The 20,639-nt window shown below is 37.3% G+C and overlaps 1 protein-coding gene across 1 annotated transcript in view; it reads left to right on the forward strand.

Annotated features, from left to right (window-relative positions):
• LOC128021281 (protocadherin-1-like) overlaps positions 1-20,639 on the forward strand; it is a 77,853-nt gene that overhangs the window by 36,045 nt on the left and 21,169 nt on the right. The window contains exon 4 of the mRNA XM_052608385.1: positions 14,859-15,078. Coding sequence (XP_052464345.1) covers positions 14,859-15,078 — 220 coding nt within the window. The remainder of the gene's footprint in view (positions 1-14,858; positions 15,079-20,639) is intronic.

The raw sequence follows: 20,639 nt of genomic DNA on the forward strand, positions 1-20,639 counted from the left end.
TTGCATTTCAATAGATGTATGACAATTTTTTTAATATGTAAATTATTTGCACTACACTGGATTCATACTGTTGTGGAGAGCCCGGAAATATCAGGGATTTTCTAAAATAGTAATTTCCTGGCCTGTAAAAGTCATGAAACGTTCATCTGTTAAACATATTACGAACTAGATATTGATCTTCTTCAAAGAAATCTCTATCAAATTGATTGTCTAATCAATTGTTATAATGTTTTTAGTATATATTTACATTTATTTTCCAGTGATCATAAATAACAAGGGAAAAAAGAAAACAAAAGATGGACACAAATTATGTATAATGTAATGTACTGTACGAAATAATCTGTTATATTTTAATTAGATTGGGCTTCTTTTGTTGGATCAAGCAAGCTGTATTATGATTTACTGCTCCCCTTTAGATTTTTACCCAATTTATCTACCTACTGTTGCTTTTAAATCTTGTTTGTATTTACATTCAAATAAGACACACCAAGATGCACTAAGACACGTTTCACAACAGTGACACAAGGATCAATGTTGTGTGATGTAATTGATGTCAAACCTGGCACCAGGGTTGAGAACTAATTATCTATAATTAACAGCACTAATTTAACTACACTTTATTCATATTTTAAATAGTTTTAAGTAGTGAATCATATTCCTTCTCAGTCTTAGTCCAGTATTTATACATATATATATATATATATATATATATATATATATATATATATATATATTGTAATTTTAAGTAACCCTAGTTTTCATGTTGGTCGGCCAAGTAAATGCTCTAGTAAAAACTGTAAATTGTTGCTCTACAGTCATAAAGCGATTCAAAGGTTTTTTTCACATTTAATACACTTTTCCTTGCCATTTGTAATTCATATCTGAGTAAAAAAGTTTCTACACCCTTTTTTATTTTTCAGTGTAGCGCTTGCAAAGTAGCTTCCCCAATGTGGCCTGTTAAAATTAATCTTGATCATATCTGAATGTATGCAAATCAGATACATTGCATAAGGTTTTATTTTAAGCAAATAATGCTATGAATGTTTCAGTCTATGTTGATTTTTGTAGCTTGACAGAGCTCATCTGCATTCACTTTAGTTGAATGAGAAACCACATCTTGAAAATTCACACACACAATAAGAAAATCATATAGATTTGGAAAAACATGAGGTGGGTGAAAATCATTTTTGGGTGAAAACAAAACAAACTAATCTGTATAAGGTGCAAGTGGTTTTAAAACATACTGTTGCCTAGGTTTTCAGAGTGGAAAATGTGGCATGGTCTGTATATGTCCGTAGGGATCGAGACCATGTGTCACGTCCTTTTTAAGGGTTTTTGTTTTGCGAGCTATTGTGAATGTCTATGCCAGTTACAGTTGGACTGTGCGAGTCTGGATGTTTTAGAAAAGTTGAAAGAGCTCTGTGTATTGGACACGATCACTGCACTGATAAGGTCCCTGGAGCTTTATGGCCACGGAAGTGCAGTGTTACATATAAACTGAACCAGACTCTGCTCCCAGTCAGCCTTTCAGTTTGTGGTCAGAAATGTACTGAAATTAGTTGATTTAACATGGGACTAATGGGTATCTCTCTCTCTGTCTCTCACTATCTGTTTCTGTTAACGTCCTGCAGTAGTGTAATGGAGGTCAATGTGGGCTGCAGAATATAACCTCTGGCTGCAGATTAGTCCACTGACCTACAAACCCCCCTATAGAGCCAGTGTCTCAAATCCCAGCATGCTGAATGGCTGAAAACATCTCCAACACAACTAATGCAGATTTAAATTTGCTGCTTGTAGAAACTTCCTTTCCCTCCCATCTGCTACTCTAATCCCCAACTAGCTGACTCACTTCTTGATTTCCATGAGAAACGATGGGTTATTTTTTAAACAAATCCAAGAGAGAGAGATAGAGAGAGAGAGAGAAACATTTTGCCGTTGAGTTGCACTACAAAAGAAAACACTGATTCTGGTAAGACTGGTACATTTCAATCCCTGTGTTATCCAGGGATTTAGGAGCAGATAGTCTCAACCTCCAACCCTCTACAGGCACCTTGGCAATTGAATCGCTATTAGCTAATAAATATTTAATTAACTCAACAGACTGATAAAAATCTCTCTCTCTCTCTCTCTCTCTCTCTCTCTCTCTCTCTCTCTCTCTCTCTCTCTCTCTCTCTCTCTCTCTCTCTCTCTCTCTATATATATATATATATATATATATATATATATATATATATATATCAATGGCACAGTTTTTTAAATATCTGAAAGTACACTCTTGACATCAGTCTTAACATCAGTCATTCATTATAATATGATAATCAATATTATTAAATGATAGAACTTTAGTAATTACATTTACATTTATGCATTTGGCAGACGCTTTTATCCAAAGCGACTTACAGTGCATCCAGGCTATTCAATTTCAAATACTGGTTATGTTGTACATCCATTCAGATTAACTGAAGAATAGCACAGATCGCTTGACGGACAGTGAAACTCTGAAGCGCTGAGTCAGTCTTCAGGGAGTGTAAATACAGTATATCTGTGCTAAACCTTTACTTAGCCTCCAACTCCCTCACTGGCGAGTAAAATCTGATAATGTATTAGCCATTATTAGACATAATTTAGTCACCCAGAGTGAAGATTTAGTCGGATATGCATGTGATTTAGTCGAAATGTAGAGGGTTGGTCTCAGACGGCACACCCACAGACCATTAGCTAAACGTCTGATTCATATGGGACACAAAAGTGGAAACACTTCAGGAGTGTCAAAGTCATCATTGGATTGGTTGAAATCTACAGGATTTCTCGAAAACGTGTGTTGCATTCTTTAACCTTCTGTACGGACACCAGGATGCAGTCGTGATGCCAAACCCCCTCACGAAAAAAGAAAGCCGAAGTGTTTACAATTGTGATGGTGAGCGCTTATCAGGATCAACTAAACACTGTGGTCTCAAAAGTATGTCAAATATTTAAAGTTCACCGCCAAGAATCTTTCAAACACCTCCAAAAATTAAAAACAATGGCGAAAATGATTTATTTTAAAGTTGTTGAATATATTTATACAAATTATTTGATGTGATTTGCTTGCTATGACTTTGGTGGAATTTTCTGTACAACATCATGGGTAATGTAGTTCTTCACCATGAAGACTATTACAGTTAACAGCTGTTAATAGTAATTATTTTTTAAAGGGGACATGACTTTAGTTCACTTGTTTTAGGTTGAATTCAGATTATGCACAGAAACACACACACACACACACAGAGAGAGAGAGAGAGAGAGAGAGAGAGAGAGAGAGAGAAGGGGGAGCAAGCGAATGCCTTGACTTTCAAGCCATTATCACACCACACTAAGCACAGACAAACACTTTGCCTTGCACGCACACGCATGAATGCGTAATCACAAACTCCTCAACTCGACATGCGTCCTCACTTAATTGGAAATGTCGGATCAATGCTTTCTGATTACCAGGCTTCACAAGATAGTTTGTTTCTGGCTTACGGCAGTAGTTTTTATCCCACTTGTTTTGTTTTGTTTTTCTTTAAAGACTTACCTCTCTCTCTCACTCTCTCTCACTCTCTCCCTCCTTCCGTTTACTTGCAAGGCCCAGCTGTAGCCAGAGCTATACTCACCCATCTGTAATCAGCTTTTAATTCATTAAGAGGACAGAGCTTAGAATTCATCAGCTGTACGGCGTGTTGTTTCACTCTCTGGCTAAAGTGGGCGGAGGATGAGATGTGAGCAGAATCATCTACTCCATCATTTTCTTGGGTTATTTAAAAGGCTTTGAATTCCTTTGATATTTGCAAACAGAACTCCAGACAAGACGTCCTTATGATTTCTGAAGCAAACGGAGAAAGCACATGAGCGAGCCGGCCTTGCTGCAGATAGAAAAAAGAAATTCTAAGAGTCATTTTTACGTCTGGTTGAACACTCTTAGGCAGCTGCCAAACCAAGGGTTCACTCAAATGGATCAATAAAAGAATTTTGTCCTAGTTCCATGGCCATGGCAGAGAGCACTGAACAGCAGATGAAAGAGCTCGCCGGCTTCTAATTACACATTATTTTTTTGATATAGTCTCCCTCATTTTATATGTTTAGGAAATTCAGAGTGTGGTTAGTCATCTCTTTTAAATAATAAGGTAGGGAAAATGTCTATAATGAAAGATGTTTCAGTCCTGTAAGTGTTCATCTTGAAATATTACTTACAATATAGAAGTTATTATTTTTACTTTATAAAAATTTAAGATTTAACTGCAAAAAAAAGGTGAACCACAACCTAAAGGGCAAAGTTTATATTGAATACCTTCATGTACAGTATTACATATATACCGTAATTGGATATAAATAAAAAAGTATAATTCATCTATCAGATGAGAGAAGGCATGAAACAGATTGTGTACTACAGGTTTTGATTGCGTCGAAAATTTAGTTACAGTTTACAGATACTATAGGCTTTACAGAGTCAATGATACATGCTAGAACATCTTAGTTTACATAAGCAAAGCAACACCATAAGAGAAGCCGTGCTCACTTTTCGTTGGTTCCCATGTGTATCAACAATACGGCAGATTTAAATGTGTGAAACGTGCAGGATTTGAGAACTAGGGCAGTCTCCCACACCACCTTCACAGTACTTGTAAGTACAATAAGCTTTGAAAACCACTGTAATACAGTAAGTGTCTTTAGTAGTATAGTTTTTAACACTGAACTAGCTTCCAAGCTATACCATAAAAGAGCCCTATCATACACCGGCACAATGCGATGCAAGGCACTGCGCAAGTGTTTTTGCTAGTTTTAGCCCGACGCAGTGTTCATTTTCCTGTCTTGTTCCAAGATGTTTAAATAGCAAATGCATTTGCGTCCATTTGTGCGCTGATGGGCATGCTGGTCTTAAAACGAGGTGTGTTCAGGTGCATTACTGGCGCATTGCTATTCTGAGGAACTGAAAATAGACTGTGCCATAGACCAACTCAAACCTGGTCTAAAGTCTGGCACAATGTTTTTCTTTGTTATTTCAAGAGCGTGTTATTATAGGCGGGTCCACAACGTGCATTCACACTGCTGATTAAACACACAGGGAGGCACAGCAGCACACAAACATGCCAAATGTTAAAAATTAAAGTATTATAATGCAAATGAATATTATGAATATAAAAATGCCATACATGTCATAATGGATAGTCATCGCATGTATCAGAATACCTATACCTATTTGCTCACGCACTAGCAGCTCCATTTCATCTCTGAGACATGTTCTATCTTTGCACAACTGACTCTTAAAAGGAAATGGGAAATGAGATTCTGATTGATTTATTGCATGTTAACACCCATTACTCATTACTCATTAAGAGAGCAGGGTCAACCCAATTAGACCATGTGCCCGGGCACACCGACCGTTTTCCCATCGTTAAACTAGCAAAAGTGGATTTGGACACGCCCTGAGTGCACCTGTGCCGTGTGCTTTAGACCATGCGCTTCGATCGTCAAAATAGGGCCTATAGTCTATTAATAGTAATGCAAAAAAACAATTTCGAAGGGAGCTCCTGAAGTCTGGCACACGCTTGAGAGCTTTGTCATCTCTCCCCACAATCCCATTATATATCAGGTCCTTAAAGCAATTTGAGGCTGAGCTTCATGCATGCCTTCCAGCCAGGAGCTTTAGGGACTGAGATATTAACTCTGAAATGGAAGTTTAAAAAGGAAAAAGGTGTCCACTTGGGAGTGGATGCTGAGGATTAATTTCTCAAGTGCTTTTCTGTGCCTCTCACTTTTCCCTCGCAACTCCTCATTGCAGATTAATATTCAAACGGCCTCTCCCACTGTCATTCAATATTTTTTAAAACAAGGACTTTTAGAACACAGCACAAATGAAATGCAGTTTAGGACCGAGCCCTAATGTTTCCCACCTCTGAATGCAAACACTTGCAGTGGGGCCGACCAAGTGCAACCCTCAGGATAAAGGATTTATTGCAGGCAAACGGCTGCTTGATCCACCCAGATTACGAGGTAATATTCTGAAAACTTGACACACTGACACAGCCCCTCTTTCTAATGTTGTAAAAGAGGCTTTTGTTATTATTTCATGTTATGCTGTGACGGATCCATACTCTTCTCTCTCTCGCAGGAAGTCAGATTTTTCACGTTGGAAATCGCAGGTATATGCCTCTCATATCTTATGAAATGGGTTTTTCTCCCCAGCTTTAAAAGAATCGGCAGATGTCTTGGCTGCCCTGTGATATGAAAAATTCAATTTAAAAGGATGAGAGGGAGAATGGCGCCCTGGTCTATTTTCATTCTCTCATACAAAGAGATATGAGAATGATGTTCTATTGTGAGGGGGGGGGGGGGTGATGCCAATCGAACTGCAGAGAAATTCCTTCATTATTCAATTCAATTTCCTCCAAATCCCAATGGTGGCCTACAGTTCCAAAAATATGGGGTGGGGAGAGATGGAGAGATTGTGAGGGAGGCAGAGGGGGAGTGACAGATGCCAGGTGCAAAAAGGGAGGAGAGAAAGGTAAAATATAGAGGGTGTGAAGAAACTGGAAGGAGAAAACAAGTTTAAAATTTAGATGGTGTGAAGGAAGTAAAGGTGAGATGGAGAGGTGTTATAAGGAGTGTAGATTAGAGTGTTTGTTTCGCATCTTGTCCCCGGTGATGGACAGGAGGCTGAAGAGTTTGAAAGGTTATGGGTTCACAGCGAGGTCAACAATGACAGCCATTGTGATCATGTCAAAGCTGGATCGCAGATTCGACTACTGTATGTTTTCCCACTCAGGACAGAGATTAGACGGCTGTGTCATCTGATGTGGCAGACAGCAGAAATTATGTTACTTGTCTTGTTCTCAGCATAATCATGTATTGAATTACCTTCATATAGCCTAGACTAGGGTTTTTCAACTTCTATAAATCCCTCACAAATACTCTCACTCAACCCAGGAACCCCCAGTATTAAAAAGGAAAATTAATTTGCTTTAGAACAACTTAAATGAAGAACAAATGTATTTTTTTAACATTACTAAAATGTATATAAGATCTCTAGTTATTGTTCATTCAGATAGCTTTTTAGTTGTGTTTTTTTTTTTTTGCCATAAATAACTTTAAAAAAAGTTATATTACTTCTATTGTTTTCTCTTTTTTTTAGAAACATCGGTAATACATTAATGTATTGCATTGTTTTTCAACAGTATTTTTTGCATTTTTTGTAATTGGTAATATTTTCTATGAAGCCTGTATTTATAATACATTATACATGTATTCTTAAGGCATTATAATGAATGCATAATGCATTATAAAAAAAAAACGTATAATATGTTGTATCATCTCATTAATATTCATAAGAACAGTTTTAATATATTATAATATTTAGTTATTTGTGGTTATAGCTTTTAAGAGTATCATGTTTTATAACAAAATGAACACGTTTTATCCGTGTTATCAATTTTTTTTTTTTATTTCAACTAGCTGTCAATAGATTATTAGTATGTCTGCTACTGTAAATATATGCTAACACTTTATTTTGATAGTCAACCAACAGATAAACTGACTATACATGTATTAGCAAGTACGTCAGCTTATTCTACCTTACTAGATTCTACCATTCTTGACCATCCTATTACTTTAATGAGAGGTAGTTGGAAAAATGCTTACAGCTGATTGATTAAGGGGACCATCAAAATAAAATGTAAACATATAAAACCTTGCATTTTTTCAGTTGGAGTATTATGCTCACATCAATTAATTAACATTAGCTCCACATGAAACACTCAAATAACACTCAACATCTAACCACTCACAAGCTGTAATAAGATACTGTGCAGATCTTAAACAATGTCAATATGTGATGCAGTCCATTATACTGTAAATTAAGTAGATTTAATATGGTGTTCATTGTGTGCTTTAAATAATCATACTCTTAAACGTATAACCACATATACATAAGTACTGTATAATTGCCATTATGATTACTCATGAGTTGATATAACATATTATAAGGATTTTTATAATGCATTATGTATTTATTATAATGCCTTAAGAATACCCTTTTGATGTATTATAAAAACTGGCTTCATAGAAAGTGCTACCAAATAATGGTAGTATGTCATCTTTAGCAGAAAAGTGTTAAAAAAATCTTTAACAACACTTCTATATGTAATTTTTTTGATGAGATTAACAGTAGGAAAATTCTGTTTGAAAGTATTATTCCATCTTTTAATGCTGCTTAATTGCCCACAGTCTTTTTTTAAGTAACTCTTTAGCCAGTTCACTAAAGAATAATGTAAATTATGTAACACTGTGATTCTCTTTAAAATGTGAAAGTATGTTCATCTACACTATGCATTAGAATGTATGCCCAATTATAGTGCTCTTCTCCATATTTTGGTCATTATTTGATCTTAAAACTGCTGCCATTGAAAATGTGCACAAGCATCTCTTTAAAATTGTGATTTCTGGGGGGGGGGGGGGGGGTTGTGTGTGTGTATAATAGATCAGTGTTCATCGTGACAGGCAAATTACACTTTTGAATAAGGCTTAATTTACATAGAAATGGCAGTAAGTTAATTCAGGTGCTATTTCAGCAAATGTATCTGAACGTCATTCAGAAAATCTTCTTTTGGGTTCTTTTTTATTTAATTAATTATTTGACAATTAGGGACAATAGGCAGTCTGAAAACAGCCCCAGAATTAGCTATAGAACAAAATTTAATCTGCTGTCCCTGGGCAGGAACATACAAAACAAATGATGTGTCAATACATCAGTATAATACCATGTACATTCAAATAGAAACTACAATCCAAATTTCTACAAAATATCCCCTATAAATACTACAAAACATAATCCTACAGACAATTATAAAAAATATTACAACTCAACCAAAGTTTCATTCAGAACACAGAAATACTCAACACACCTGACTCATCTTTAACCATATTTTCAAATGTAGCTTAAACTGTAAGGTGGAACATTGTCTTTGATTGGTAAATTATCCCAGTTATTAACAACCCTTACAGAGAAAGCTAAACAATCAAAATTAGTAACTGTAAAATTCACTGCGCAATCTCCTCTTGACAAAGTTGCAGTTTGTCTTATATTTTCAGTACTACAGAAATTCCTTCAAGGGTAAAGGTGCAAGAATGTTAACAATTTTGTACATTAACAATTATAAAAAACAATAAAATTTTCCAAAGTAAAATAAATAAAAAAAGTACTTATAATCAAACAATGATGATACCTATAAGGATTTCTTGTCGAATTATTTTAGTGCACGTTTATACAAGTATATAATGGTTTAAGAGTAGACTTTCCTGCTTCTGACCATGAAGTAATAAAATAAGAGAAATGAGAAAAGTTCAAAAAATTTTAAAAGACTCTTGAAGTTGAGGCGTCACTGCACAGACTATTTTTCGAACATGCTTTTTAAATGTTAGATAAAATAACTCCAGGATACTTAAAATCTGGTACAATTTGTAATTTTACACCATTAACTAATATATCTGGTTGGGCCTCCTCCTTTTTAATTTTAAAATACATACATGCTCTTAAAAAAAAAAAAAAAAAAAAAAAAAAACATTTGAATATTAAACAGCACTGAGTAAACCAATCTAAATAGATAATCTTTGTGCCACCTTTTCTATTGTTTTGTCAGGTGCATAAATCTATTCCGTATAATTTAGAATTTAATGTCATCTGCGTACATTTGAATATGTACATCAGGACAAACATCTGGAAAATCATTAAAATACAAACTAAAGAGTAATGGCCCTAGTGTTAACCCCTGAGGAACCCCTGTGGGACAATCTCTCAAAGAAGATATTTATGTTTTAATCCAGGTACACTGTTTCCTTGATGTAAGGTAAGACTCAATACATTTTATTGCATATTCCGAAAAAAATGTATGTGATAATTTAGATAATAAAATGTTGTGATTTAGTGTATTGAATGCCTTTTGTAAATCAAGGAACACAGCAACCACAGCCCCAGCCTTACCTAATTTTGATCGAATTTGCTCAATAAAATAACATACAGCAGTTTCTGTTGAATGCTGTTTACAAAACCCAAATTGCATAGGACACAATAAATTATTTTCAATAACCACAAAATTCACAGTTTGCTTAGTTACTACTTTTTTCTACTATTTTAGACACTACTGATAGAATCGAAATCGCCCTATAATTTGCCACATTAGTTTGATCACCATCTTGAAAACTGGGGTAACTAACCCCATTTTCCAACATTCTAAGAATATATATCGTCTAATTGATAAATTCACAAAATGAGTAATTAGTGCTAGAAAAAAACTATTATAAAAAAAAAAAAAGAAAAAAAAAGTAAACTCTAAACCATCTATATCTTTGGCACTTTTTTTTTTTTTAATCTTTTATAATATCCTGATTTATACACTGCAGATGATGAAAGAGTTTTCACTGAATTATAATCTCCCTTTAACCTGGATTGTGAGAGGTTAAGATGCCAAATTTTACATTGAAATAAAAAAGAATTGCTGTGAGCAAAAGTAGTATGCTTACTGTTTAGTGAATTCACTCCCTAGTGAATTAACTGCATATATTCTATGTTTTACACTGCATATATATCTATGGACCTTCACAGAACCCCAGTGGTCCCTGCTTTAAATCCTTGCCCCTAGACCACTGATCTTAAGTATGGCTGTTTTTATTTTACTTTTAGCATTTTTTTTTTCTCAAGGCATTAAAACCAACTTATTGTACAGATGTTTTATTGAAAAGTCTGGAAAGGTCTGTTGCGCTGTCTGCTGTGATAAATTATGTGACAGAAATTGAAAGTTGTTTTCTCAGCTGCTGTCCCATGGTTAATTTAGAGATCTTTCCTGCCTTTGTGCACCCACACTGAGTAGGAGATGTACTGTGAACCACTGTGCTCTCGCTTGGTTAAAGTCAGTGGGTGAACTTTTGGTGCCATGTGTTAGTTAAAGGGGATCTGAGCGAGTGTTCAGGCTCCAGGGCTGCAGGCGCATGTGAGGATCAATGAGCCGCTGCTTCAGAAGGCATGTAGAGCAGAGGAAAAATGAGCTGCGCAAACAAACATGACAATGAAGGAGTGCACCTCGGAAGAGATGCAGCCAGCATAAAATCACAGAGAGCTGAGAAAAATAAGCAGGGGGTGGAGGGGTTGTTAGGCACATACGGATCTGTTCTTATTTTCCATCCGACTCTCGCCAGCTTTTCCTCTTCCATCTTTCAGATTTTTTGTTTCTCAGTTTTTTTGTAGGTGCAAGAGCTTGGAGGCAAGAAGTGTGACACTAGGGTCTTCAAAGAGTCCAGACTTATCAAAGAGACACAGGGAGGGAGAGTTTGGGAGTGGGCACTCAGAGAACGTGTCGGAGAATGAAACAGAATGGAGGGGGTGGTCGAGAAAAAGAGGAAAGAGTGAAGATATGAAACAAGACGAAGAAGAGCTGGTGATTGAAATGAGAGAGGGCAGGAGAAAGCCATTGTCAGAGTTGTTTAGCATTCACTAGTGGCTAATTTCACCAGCAAAGTTCGGTAGATACAAACCCCTCTGTGTCCGAAAGGCATGAGAGCTTCTACCTCAATAGATCTCCCTCCCTGCTTCGAAAACTGCATTCCTAAAGCAGAATGTTTAAAAATGGTACAGGGTTTGAGGCTGCAGCAGCGCTGACACAGTAAAAGCCTGCATTGGCCGTACGCAGAGTACAGGGGATCGAGCTGCCACTTCTAATGACAAATCTCACAGTTCATGCAATTTGGTATGACAGCGTGCAGGAGTAATGTGCTGAATGAATCACTGGTAGGGAAAGCTCAGCCTCGCCGCCCTGCTTGCAGCTTAAACCACCCTGTGTATCCGCTATCCATTTCTGGAGTATTTCACCTCAAACCACACCTCATGCGTGATGTATAAACAGATATCAGGCAGCACTCCATTATCAGCTCAGAGGCGCAACACTTCAGCCTAGCAAACGTCATTTTCTCCCTCTACCTCTGCTCATATCTGTGGAGTTTTGTGAAATTCTCTTGCATATTCAGTGCTGCATTTTTGTTTTGTTCCATTTCTATTTCCATGTGCACTGTTCTAGTTTTACTCAAATCCTTCAAGGCCATGTTGTTTGTCTCTTTTACTTTGTCCAGGCATCTTTGTGGTGCATAATCAAATCTGTATTTGGTTTCAAGTCCAGTGTAAAGGCCAGTCCTAGAAACCCTAATACACTTCTCCATTTCTGTCCTGTAGACAGCAGATTATCACTCTCCCCCTCCAATCCAAGTCTCTCTACAATCTAAGTTTCAGCCTCCAGTCCAAGACCCTCTCCAATTAGGCAGGGAGTCTAATTCAGCCTAGAATTAGACTCCCTGCCAAATTCTAGGCTGTCTCTCCAAAGCAAGACTCTCTATGCCTGGTGCAGTTCTCTCTTTTCTATCCAAGACTCTCTGACCTGTCCAAGATTCTCAGGCCAGTACAAAACACTCTCCAATCCAAGACTCTGTCGATTCCAGGTTCCTCTACAATCTTAAGATTCTCTCTCTGACTTTTCTTCCAGTCCAGTATTCTATTACAAGACCCTCGCTCTCCAAAGTGCCCAACTCCAGTTACCCAATTCACACTCATCAAAATTCATGCAGGTCGATTCCAATCAGGGATCACTTAAGCCAGCCAGAATGGAGACTGGCTCTTTTACATCCAGGCTCTGTTCCTTTATCTTTTTCCTGCCTCACTTCTGCCCCCACTTAACCACCACCTCCAATCCCACCGCACCCCCCTCCCCCTCCCCGTCCCAACTCTGCAGTGCTCCCCCTGGAGGGAGAGAGAGAGAGACCGGACTCTGTGCTGAGACTCTACTCCATCTGCAGAACTGCAGACTGCAGGTTCCTGCGCTAAGGGGGAAATAAAAGTGCTGACTTTCGAGCAATGCCTGTAGGAGCAGTTTAAGCAAGAATCCATATTTAAATAACTAAATGTCCCTCTTAAGTTTAAATAGCAACGTGTCTGAAGTACAATTCTAGTCTCTGAGAATGCCATTATTCTAGGATGGTAGCTGGATTGGCAATGATATTAGCATTTAAAATATCATAACTGTAATAATGTGCTTTCCCTAATAAAACCACACTGGAGGATTTTTCTTTTCAAAGTCCCCTACTGTAGATCAAACGCTACAATTTGCATATTACATGTGGCCTTGTAATCACTACATCCCTTTACAGTGATCAAGCAGTGCCATTTGCATTTTCTACAAAGCATGATAAGCACATTTTACAGAAAAAGATAAAACAATGACTAAAACGTGTGCCACCCGAAGAATGGCCCCTTGCACATCAAAGACTGCTAATTAATAAGAAAAAAAAAAAAAAAATATATATATATATATATATATATATATATATATATAAACTGTTTCTGCCCTAAGACAAAACACCCCATGGTTCTCCCTTGTATCTCTTTCTCTCTTCCACACACATGGTCCCTCATTGTATGAAAGCTTTGACAACAGAGGGACTCATGCTGTGAGTCCATGTCTGAGTTTAGGGAAGGAAGTCAATGTAATTACTGTGCAGTGGGAATGTTCGTCTATGCACTTCAGTGCCTCGCTAACCGTAAATACCAGAGCACAAGGGAGCACAAGAATAACAGGCCTACAACTCGTGAACGTGACAGAGTAAAGAGTAAGCGCAAAGTACAAATGTTTAGTGGAAGTGTGTGTATAGCTTATGAGCAATGAGGAGATGTGTACAAGTAAATACTGTAGATTTGGGGGGGGGGGGCAAAATGACCAAGATCTTGTATGATGGAAAAGTAATTTTTATATCATGGTAACAGTGCCTAAAACGTTGCACAGTACTGTAGCTTTGTAGGTTTCTTGAAGCATTTTGGAGACATTGCCAACGTTGTTCTGGATTGAGTCTGTCTCAGTTTGTTCTGTTTCTTCATGTTGTTCCAGACAGACTGGATGATGATGAGATCAGATCTCTGTGTGGAGCACTGGCTGCTGTCAGACTCCTTGTGCAAACTAAAATCTCATTGGATTATTACATTTAATGACAAAAGTAATGTTTGGAAATGTAAACTGATATTTTCTACCGACACTACAGCAAAACATAGAAATATCTGACTTAAAACCATTTTTTGTGGTGAAAATACTAGTGGCCTAAGACATTTGCACTGCATTTCTGTACAATTTGGAGAATTAAATTTCAGGAGAAGTCAAGAAAATAGTTGAAGAATGAGCAAATAAATAAACATGCTGAATTAGAGGGAGAAAAAGAAAGCCTTACAACTTTGGGATGGTGAAGTATTTTGTGTTAATGGCCTTTCTATATGTTTTAAATGGCCATGTTAATGGGCTTTTTATATGAACAGAAATTGCTCTCTTAATGGCCCTAATTCCTACTCTAAAAAGGTTCTGTTTGCCAGTTTGTATGTGTGTATGCAGCCTGGCACTATCGATCGACCCTGCAGCCGGGAGACTCTGAGCTCCCACAGAATTGGGAATGGAGGCTTTTTTGCAGGATTCTGTGATTTCCACAGTTTTATGAGCTCTGCAACTCTATATTTCAGCGTGAGTGTTTGCCCTCATTGGCCTTGTGAAAAACAATGTGGTCACCTAAGCAGTGATATCAAAGAATTATATTGCTTTCCCCTCTGCCAAGAGATAGTCTAATAAGTGATTTCCTCTTTACCATTTCCCCTCAATTTGAACAAAACGTTTCCTCATTAGCCGCCCCTCTGGAAATTACATATTGAAAATGCCCGACTGCTGAAGTGTGATATTACAAATTTAGTGGTCAATTAGCCTAGTTTTGGGGCCTAAAGTTATAATTAGATTGTTGTGTGACTAAAAGCCCCTCTTTCCTCTCGACTGCAGCTCCCGCATCGCAGAGTGACATTCTCTACAGCCAATCCCATGCAAGATCAGCAGGACTCCTCTCAGCAGAGTTACTATGACAGTGGTCTGGAGGAGTCTGAGACCCCCAGCAGCAAGAGCTCTTCAGGACCACGCATCGGCCCCCTCGCCCTGCCCGAGGACCACTATGAACGGACCACCCCTGATGGTAGCATCGGAGAGATGGAACACCCAGAAAACGGTAGGCAATTTAGACTGCTGTTACATCTCATTTGGCAGGGTAACACTGGATCCAGTGAAGAGTTGCCCAGGTGAGGTTTTTTTTATCAACAATGCTTTGTTTTCGGCCGAAGCTAGATCTGTGTTTGGGGTCAGAAGCAGACTCAGCAGGGTCTGCGTCTTGCCCATCAGCAAGCCCTCAATCACAACAGCAAATCATTCTTAATGACCCTCTCACAAAAGTGTGCTAATTAAAAACTCCGACTAATGGAGCTTTTGGTCTCTGAATAAATCTGCTCTTTGACGTCTGCCCAGACAACAGTGTGCTGATCGTAAACAGCTTCTTTGCTCAAGCCAAACTGCTTTCACAGCAGCTGCCATGGTCATAAAACAATAAGACAGAAAACGAATCCAAAAAAGAAAATGCACGCAATAAGCAGGATAGTCTACGGACAGTTTCCTTTAGCCATTACTAAATTCCACCGGAGATGTAGTAGACATTCTTCCTGTAATTAATTTATATTGTCACTCTCATAACCAGAAACATTGTCACAGCCGCTGCCATTTAAATGTTGCCCTCCCAAATTCATCTCTGTTCAATTTAAGCTCCATTACCCTAGCAACATTGCCAAAATACCACTTTTTCGCATATTATCTTCTTCAGATTTTTGTTCTATTAGTGCTGTTGTGCTCAATTACTATGTTGATATCCCTCTGGATGTCTTAGTGAGCTTGTGTTAACATTTTAGCTGTGACGTGTACCTTAGTCTTCTCATGTCAGTGTTTTAACATGCTCCGTGAAACACAACGTCCTGTTGATTTCACTCTGGGAACCTGCGCCACGTGTGGGGTGTGTCTGCCAGCCCCACAGACATGCATCAGATTCTAGGAGAACCATTTAGAAAGTGAAATGTCAGCACTGCATGCGACTGGCTTGGTGTTCAACAGAGAAAATCCTATGGAAAATAAACATAACCTTCTGTTTGTACATTGCCTTGTGGGTAACACCGTAGTCTGATGTGTTATGCATGATTTTGCATGATGGTCTTTGGCCAATATCTTCAGGAAGCCATGAATAGAGGGACTTTTAGAATTTAAATGTATTTATTCTTTTCATGGAATGCAACACAAATTAAAATATCTCCACATAGATTTTTATAGGACAGTCAGCCTCTAAAAAAAAAACAAAAATACACTTAAATGTAGCGCTATAAGTATGATGAACAGAAATTTTAGTCAGAGATTTTCTTTTTCCTAATAGACAATATTCACACTATTGTATTTTATAGAACCCGTAGAACACAACTATACAATAATAAACAACAACAACAAAAACATTTGTATTATTCATATGTTAGTATGAATATTTTATTATATTGTACTGTATATACTATTATTATAAAACATAAAATATATATTTTTTTAATTATAAAAATAAAAAAATAATATAAAAACAATAGTACTATTATAATTGTTCATTAATTAATTAATTTAGTTATTTATAAAATATTTTATTCAATTATATTGTAACATTTAAATAAGAAAATGAAGAAATATATTTACTCAATAATAATACTATTTAACTGTAAAATAACATGAGTATTTATTATTATTATTATTATTAGTAAAATCAATTAATGAATAATTCAAGGCAATACTTACTGTAAAATAATAAGAATAATTATTATTTTATTTAACACAAACATTTTATTTAAAAGGATACTTAATCCAAAAATGAAATAACCTTATGATTTACTCACTCTCAAGGCATCCTAGGTGTATACGATTTTCTTCTTTCAGACAAATACAATCAGGGTATATTAAAAAAATGTCCTGGATCTTCCAAGCTTTATAATAGCAGTGAATGGTGGTTTGAAGCAAAATAAAGTGCATCCATCCATCTTTAAAAATGCTCCACACAGCTCCAGGGGGTTAATAAAGGCCTCCTGAAGTGAATTGGAGCTTTCACTAAGTCTACATCCTACATCATCTACTCAACGCCACTCTCTCATGAACGCACATACGACAGTAAGCAGAAGCTAGAGATTATGGTTTATAAAGTTTTAAATATGGGTATTTGACTCACACAAATGCATTGATTTGCTTTAGAAGGCCTTTATTAACCCCACCAGAGCCGTTTGGGACACTTTTTGAGGGAAGGATGCAGTTGTTTTGGGGCTTTTAAATCCCTGCCACCATTCACTGCCATTATAAGGTTTGGATGTGCCAGGACATTTTTTATGTAACTCCGATTGTATTTGTCTGACATCTTCAAGCTACTCCCCTTCACCATGACATCTTCAAGCTACTCCCCTTCACCTTTACCAGTGAATGTGTTCATATTCGTTTTGTTCATATTACATTTTGAGTTGTATATACACATTATTTGAATTCAATTAATTTGACAGACAGCATTCTGTCAACATCAAGCTAGCGCCAACCAAAGTCACCAGAGCTGCCAACTCTCAAGCATTCACCGTGAGACACACGCACTTGACTCTTTTCACACGCTTTCAAGCCACACATCAATTTTCTCACGCACAGAAAAACCAAGGAGCAAAGAGGACACGGAGACCAACAGACTAGACAGAGCAGGTTAGTTATGATATTAAAAAATATCTGATTGTTATAACTTCCCGAAAAAAATACGCAAACATATAAAACAAACTTCTAGCGAAACACTAACAGCATCTTACCTACCTATCCAAAAGAAATGTTGCAAGTTCGGAGTCGAACCTCATTTCTTTCAAGTCCATCAGTTGTCTCCAGTGATGGAAAGCAGTGGCGATGTTTACTCTGGTTCGGCTCCTTTTCTTATCGGATTTGATTTGTGATTCCGAGCGCGGTTGTTTCCCTGTAGCGGGTGGTGGTGGTAGGGGTCTCTTGCCAAGGGCTTCAGCCATCCTTCCGCTCTCTTCCCTGAACTGAAATGAAGTAGGGAGCTGTACTTTCCACACGATTGATATCAGGTTCAAGTACACGCCCACAAGCCGTGCGAGTTATTCGTGTATTGCAGGTTGGCTGGTGGTTATGTTGTCCGCATATCGCCTCCCATGGCCGAAAATGGTATTACGACACCTGTCGGGCTGTGGCTAGTAATGCTAATGCTAATTAAGGTTGATATCTCTGCAGCACTATAACTTTACATTTTTTTAATGACATCATCGCCCTTATTTCTTCTCATTCTTTTGATGTGTGTAGGTCATTTTTTTGGATATTTTTACCTCAATTTTTACACATGGCACCTTTAAAGACTAGCATGGCACAAGCTGGCTTTTTGTTGTTTGGGGGTGTCACAAGAGTGGGAAGACTGAGGATTGTTGGCATCTTTGATATGATCCAATTTGATCTGAAAGTGAGTGAGTGTGACAGCCCTGCTAACACCGCCGGGTGGACACGTACACTGATCAGGCAGGGAGGGGAACTGTTAACCAGAAGTAGACCTAATTAAAATATGATTCTCACCTCAGGGAGATTATAAAGAAATCCCTCATTGAGAAATGGAGGAGAAAATGATTTTAAAAAGGCAGTTGTTCCCACTCCCCCAACCCCTCTAGCCATCTACCCTGCGGTGCTACTCTCTGCCCCCTATTTATTTTTGCGCTGGGATTTGAGTGACAGGGTGACAAGCAGGGGCCGGTGGAGGCTTTTGTTCACTGCCGTTGCAATGATTGACAGTTTGAGGGGGGTGTAACTCTGTTTAAACTGGAAGAAAAGCAATATGTGAACTCTACACACACATACCCGTGCGTCTGCAGCCCACAGGAGAAAGGACACCGTGGATCCCCGAAGCAGTTTGGCCTTTGGTTATGAAAAGTCTCCTTTTTTCTGTTGCCGACGTTGGCCGCTTCATGCAGGAAAGGACTGTGTTTTATGATTTGCTCTGACCTTTGTTTCCAGACCTCTTGATTCCAGTTCTCGTTGACAGTGCTGGAACAAGACGCTTTGTTCTCTTGCCTATTTTAGATATACAGTGAACACCTGCAGCCTGTGACAGATTCAGTGACCAACTGCAACTCTAAACCAATCATTTCTGCAAGCCCGGGATGACGTGTCGAATATCATCCATCTTTCATGCTGAGCAAATGGCAGATGTAATATTTCACATGCCCTTCACGGGATATTTGACACAACAACCATTGTTAGCTGGTATCAGTACAGAGCGCAATATACATGATACCTCAAATCCATCCATAAGACCGCAAACTGACGTACCAAGAACTCCGCTAATGTTTCAGACTGCCATTACACTGCTCGTTTGTCAATCCACTAATGATTGATTGGTGTCATCTTGACAGAGTTACGCAGCTCAGAGCAGAGACTACTGATTTATGTAATGCATATACTGTGCATTGCGTTCACCACATTAGCCACAAACTGTCGATCACTAAGTTTGACATTGTTCAGATATTAGTGGAGTGGAGTGGAGTGAAGTGGCCAGTATAGATGTACATTAAATTATATAATGTACATAAAAGGATAATAATATAATTATTTTATTTTAAAATGTTATTATTAATAAAATAATGAAAATGTTTAAATTATGTCCCAATGCAAATGGGAAATTATTTTGCAAAAAGGCAGCATTATTTTATTATCATTAATATTCTATTATAGATTTTTTTGATATTTTGAATTAGATGTTATTTTCATTTTTTGCTTCCATTTCAATTTTAGATTTTGTATTTTCTTGTAATTTTTTAGTTTGTATATAGTTTAAGTTTTAGTTCAGTTTAGCTTATTTTAGTACTTTAAATGAAAATGAGGTTTAATTGCCTTGACTACTAGCTTTAAAAATAATAATTTAAAAAAATATTTTATGTCAGTTAATAGTACATTTTATGTATAAATAAAAAAAAAAAACTATCAACTGAAATAGAATAAAATACTAAAATGTAAATATATAAAAAGGACACGCATTTGTGCTGGTTACAGTTGTCACCAGAAGTTTATTCACTATGGTTTTGTTTGGTTAGTGTCATAATGTACTTCCTATATGGTGCTGGAATTTAATATTTTCATTGCTGTATGTTTTTTGGGGTTGTTATCAGTTGTGGAAAGCAACAGTGGCATTTTCTCTCCAGCTTAAACTTCTAAGACTCTAATCTACTGCATTTCAGCAGCTTGCCATCCGTTCTAGTGAATTCACAAAACAAAATGCAAACAAATGTCACCCCAGTCCAAATGTACATCCACCAATGTACATCTGGTTTATTAAAATAAAAAGTTGTATAAGTGCGGATTATAATCTGGAACCTCTCGCACTGGACCATCAAGATATACTTATTGTTCATTTGCCGATTCATGCACATGTTCACTGAACTGAATGACTTTGGTAGATCAGATTAAACATGTCATGAGGTGACTGGCCCTATTCAAATCACTACAAGATTATTTGAAACCATTTGAAACTTAACATAATTAAAGGCTTAGTTCACTCCAAAAAGAAAAATGATGTCATTAATGACTCACCCTCATGTCGTTCCAAACCTGTAAGACCTGTGTTCATCTTCGGAACACAGTTTAAGATATTATAGGTTTAGTTCGAGACTGACGTACAACGCTGCTGTCCATTTCTGGATG

The sequence above is a fragment of the Carassius gibelio genome, chromosome A10, assembly GCF_023724105.1.
Source record: "Carassius gibelio isolate Cgi1373 ecotype wild population from Czech Republic chromosome A10, carGib1.2-hapl.c, whole genome shotgun sequence".
In the NCBI taxonomy this organism is placed as follows: domain Eukaryota; kingdom Metazoa; phylum Chordata; class Actinopteri; order Cypriniformes; family Cyprinidae; genus Carassius; species Carassius gibelio.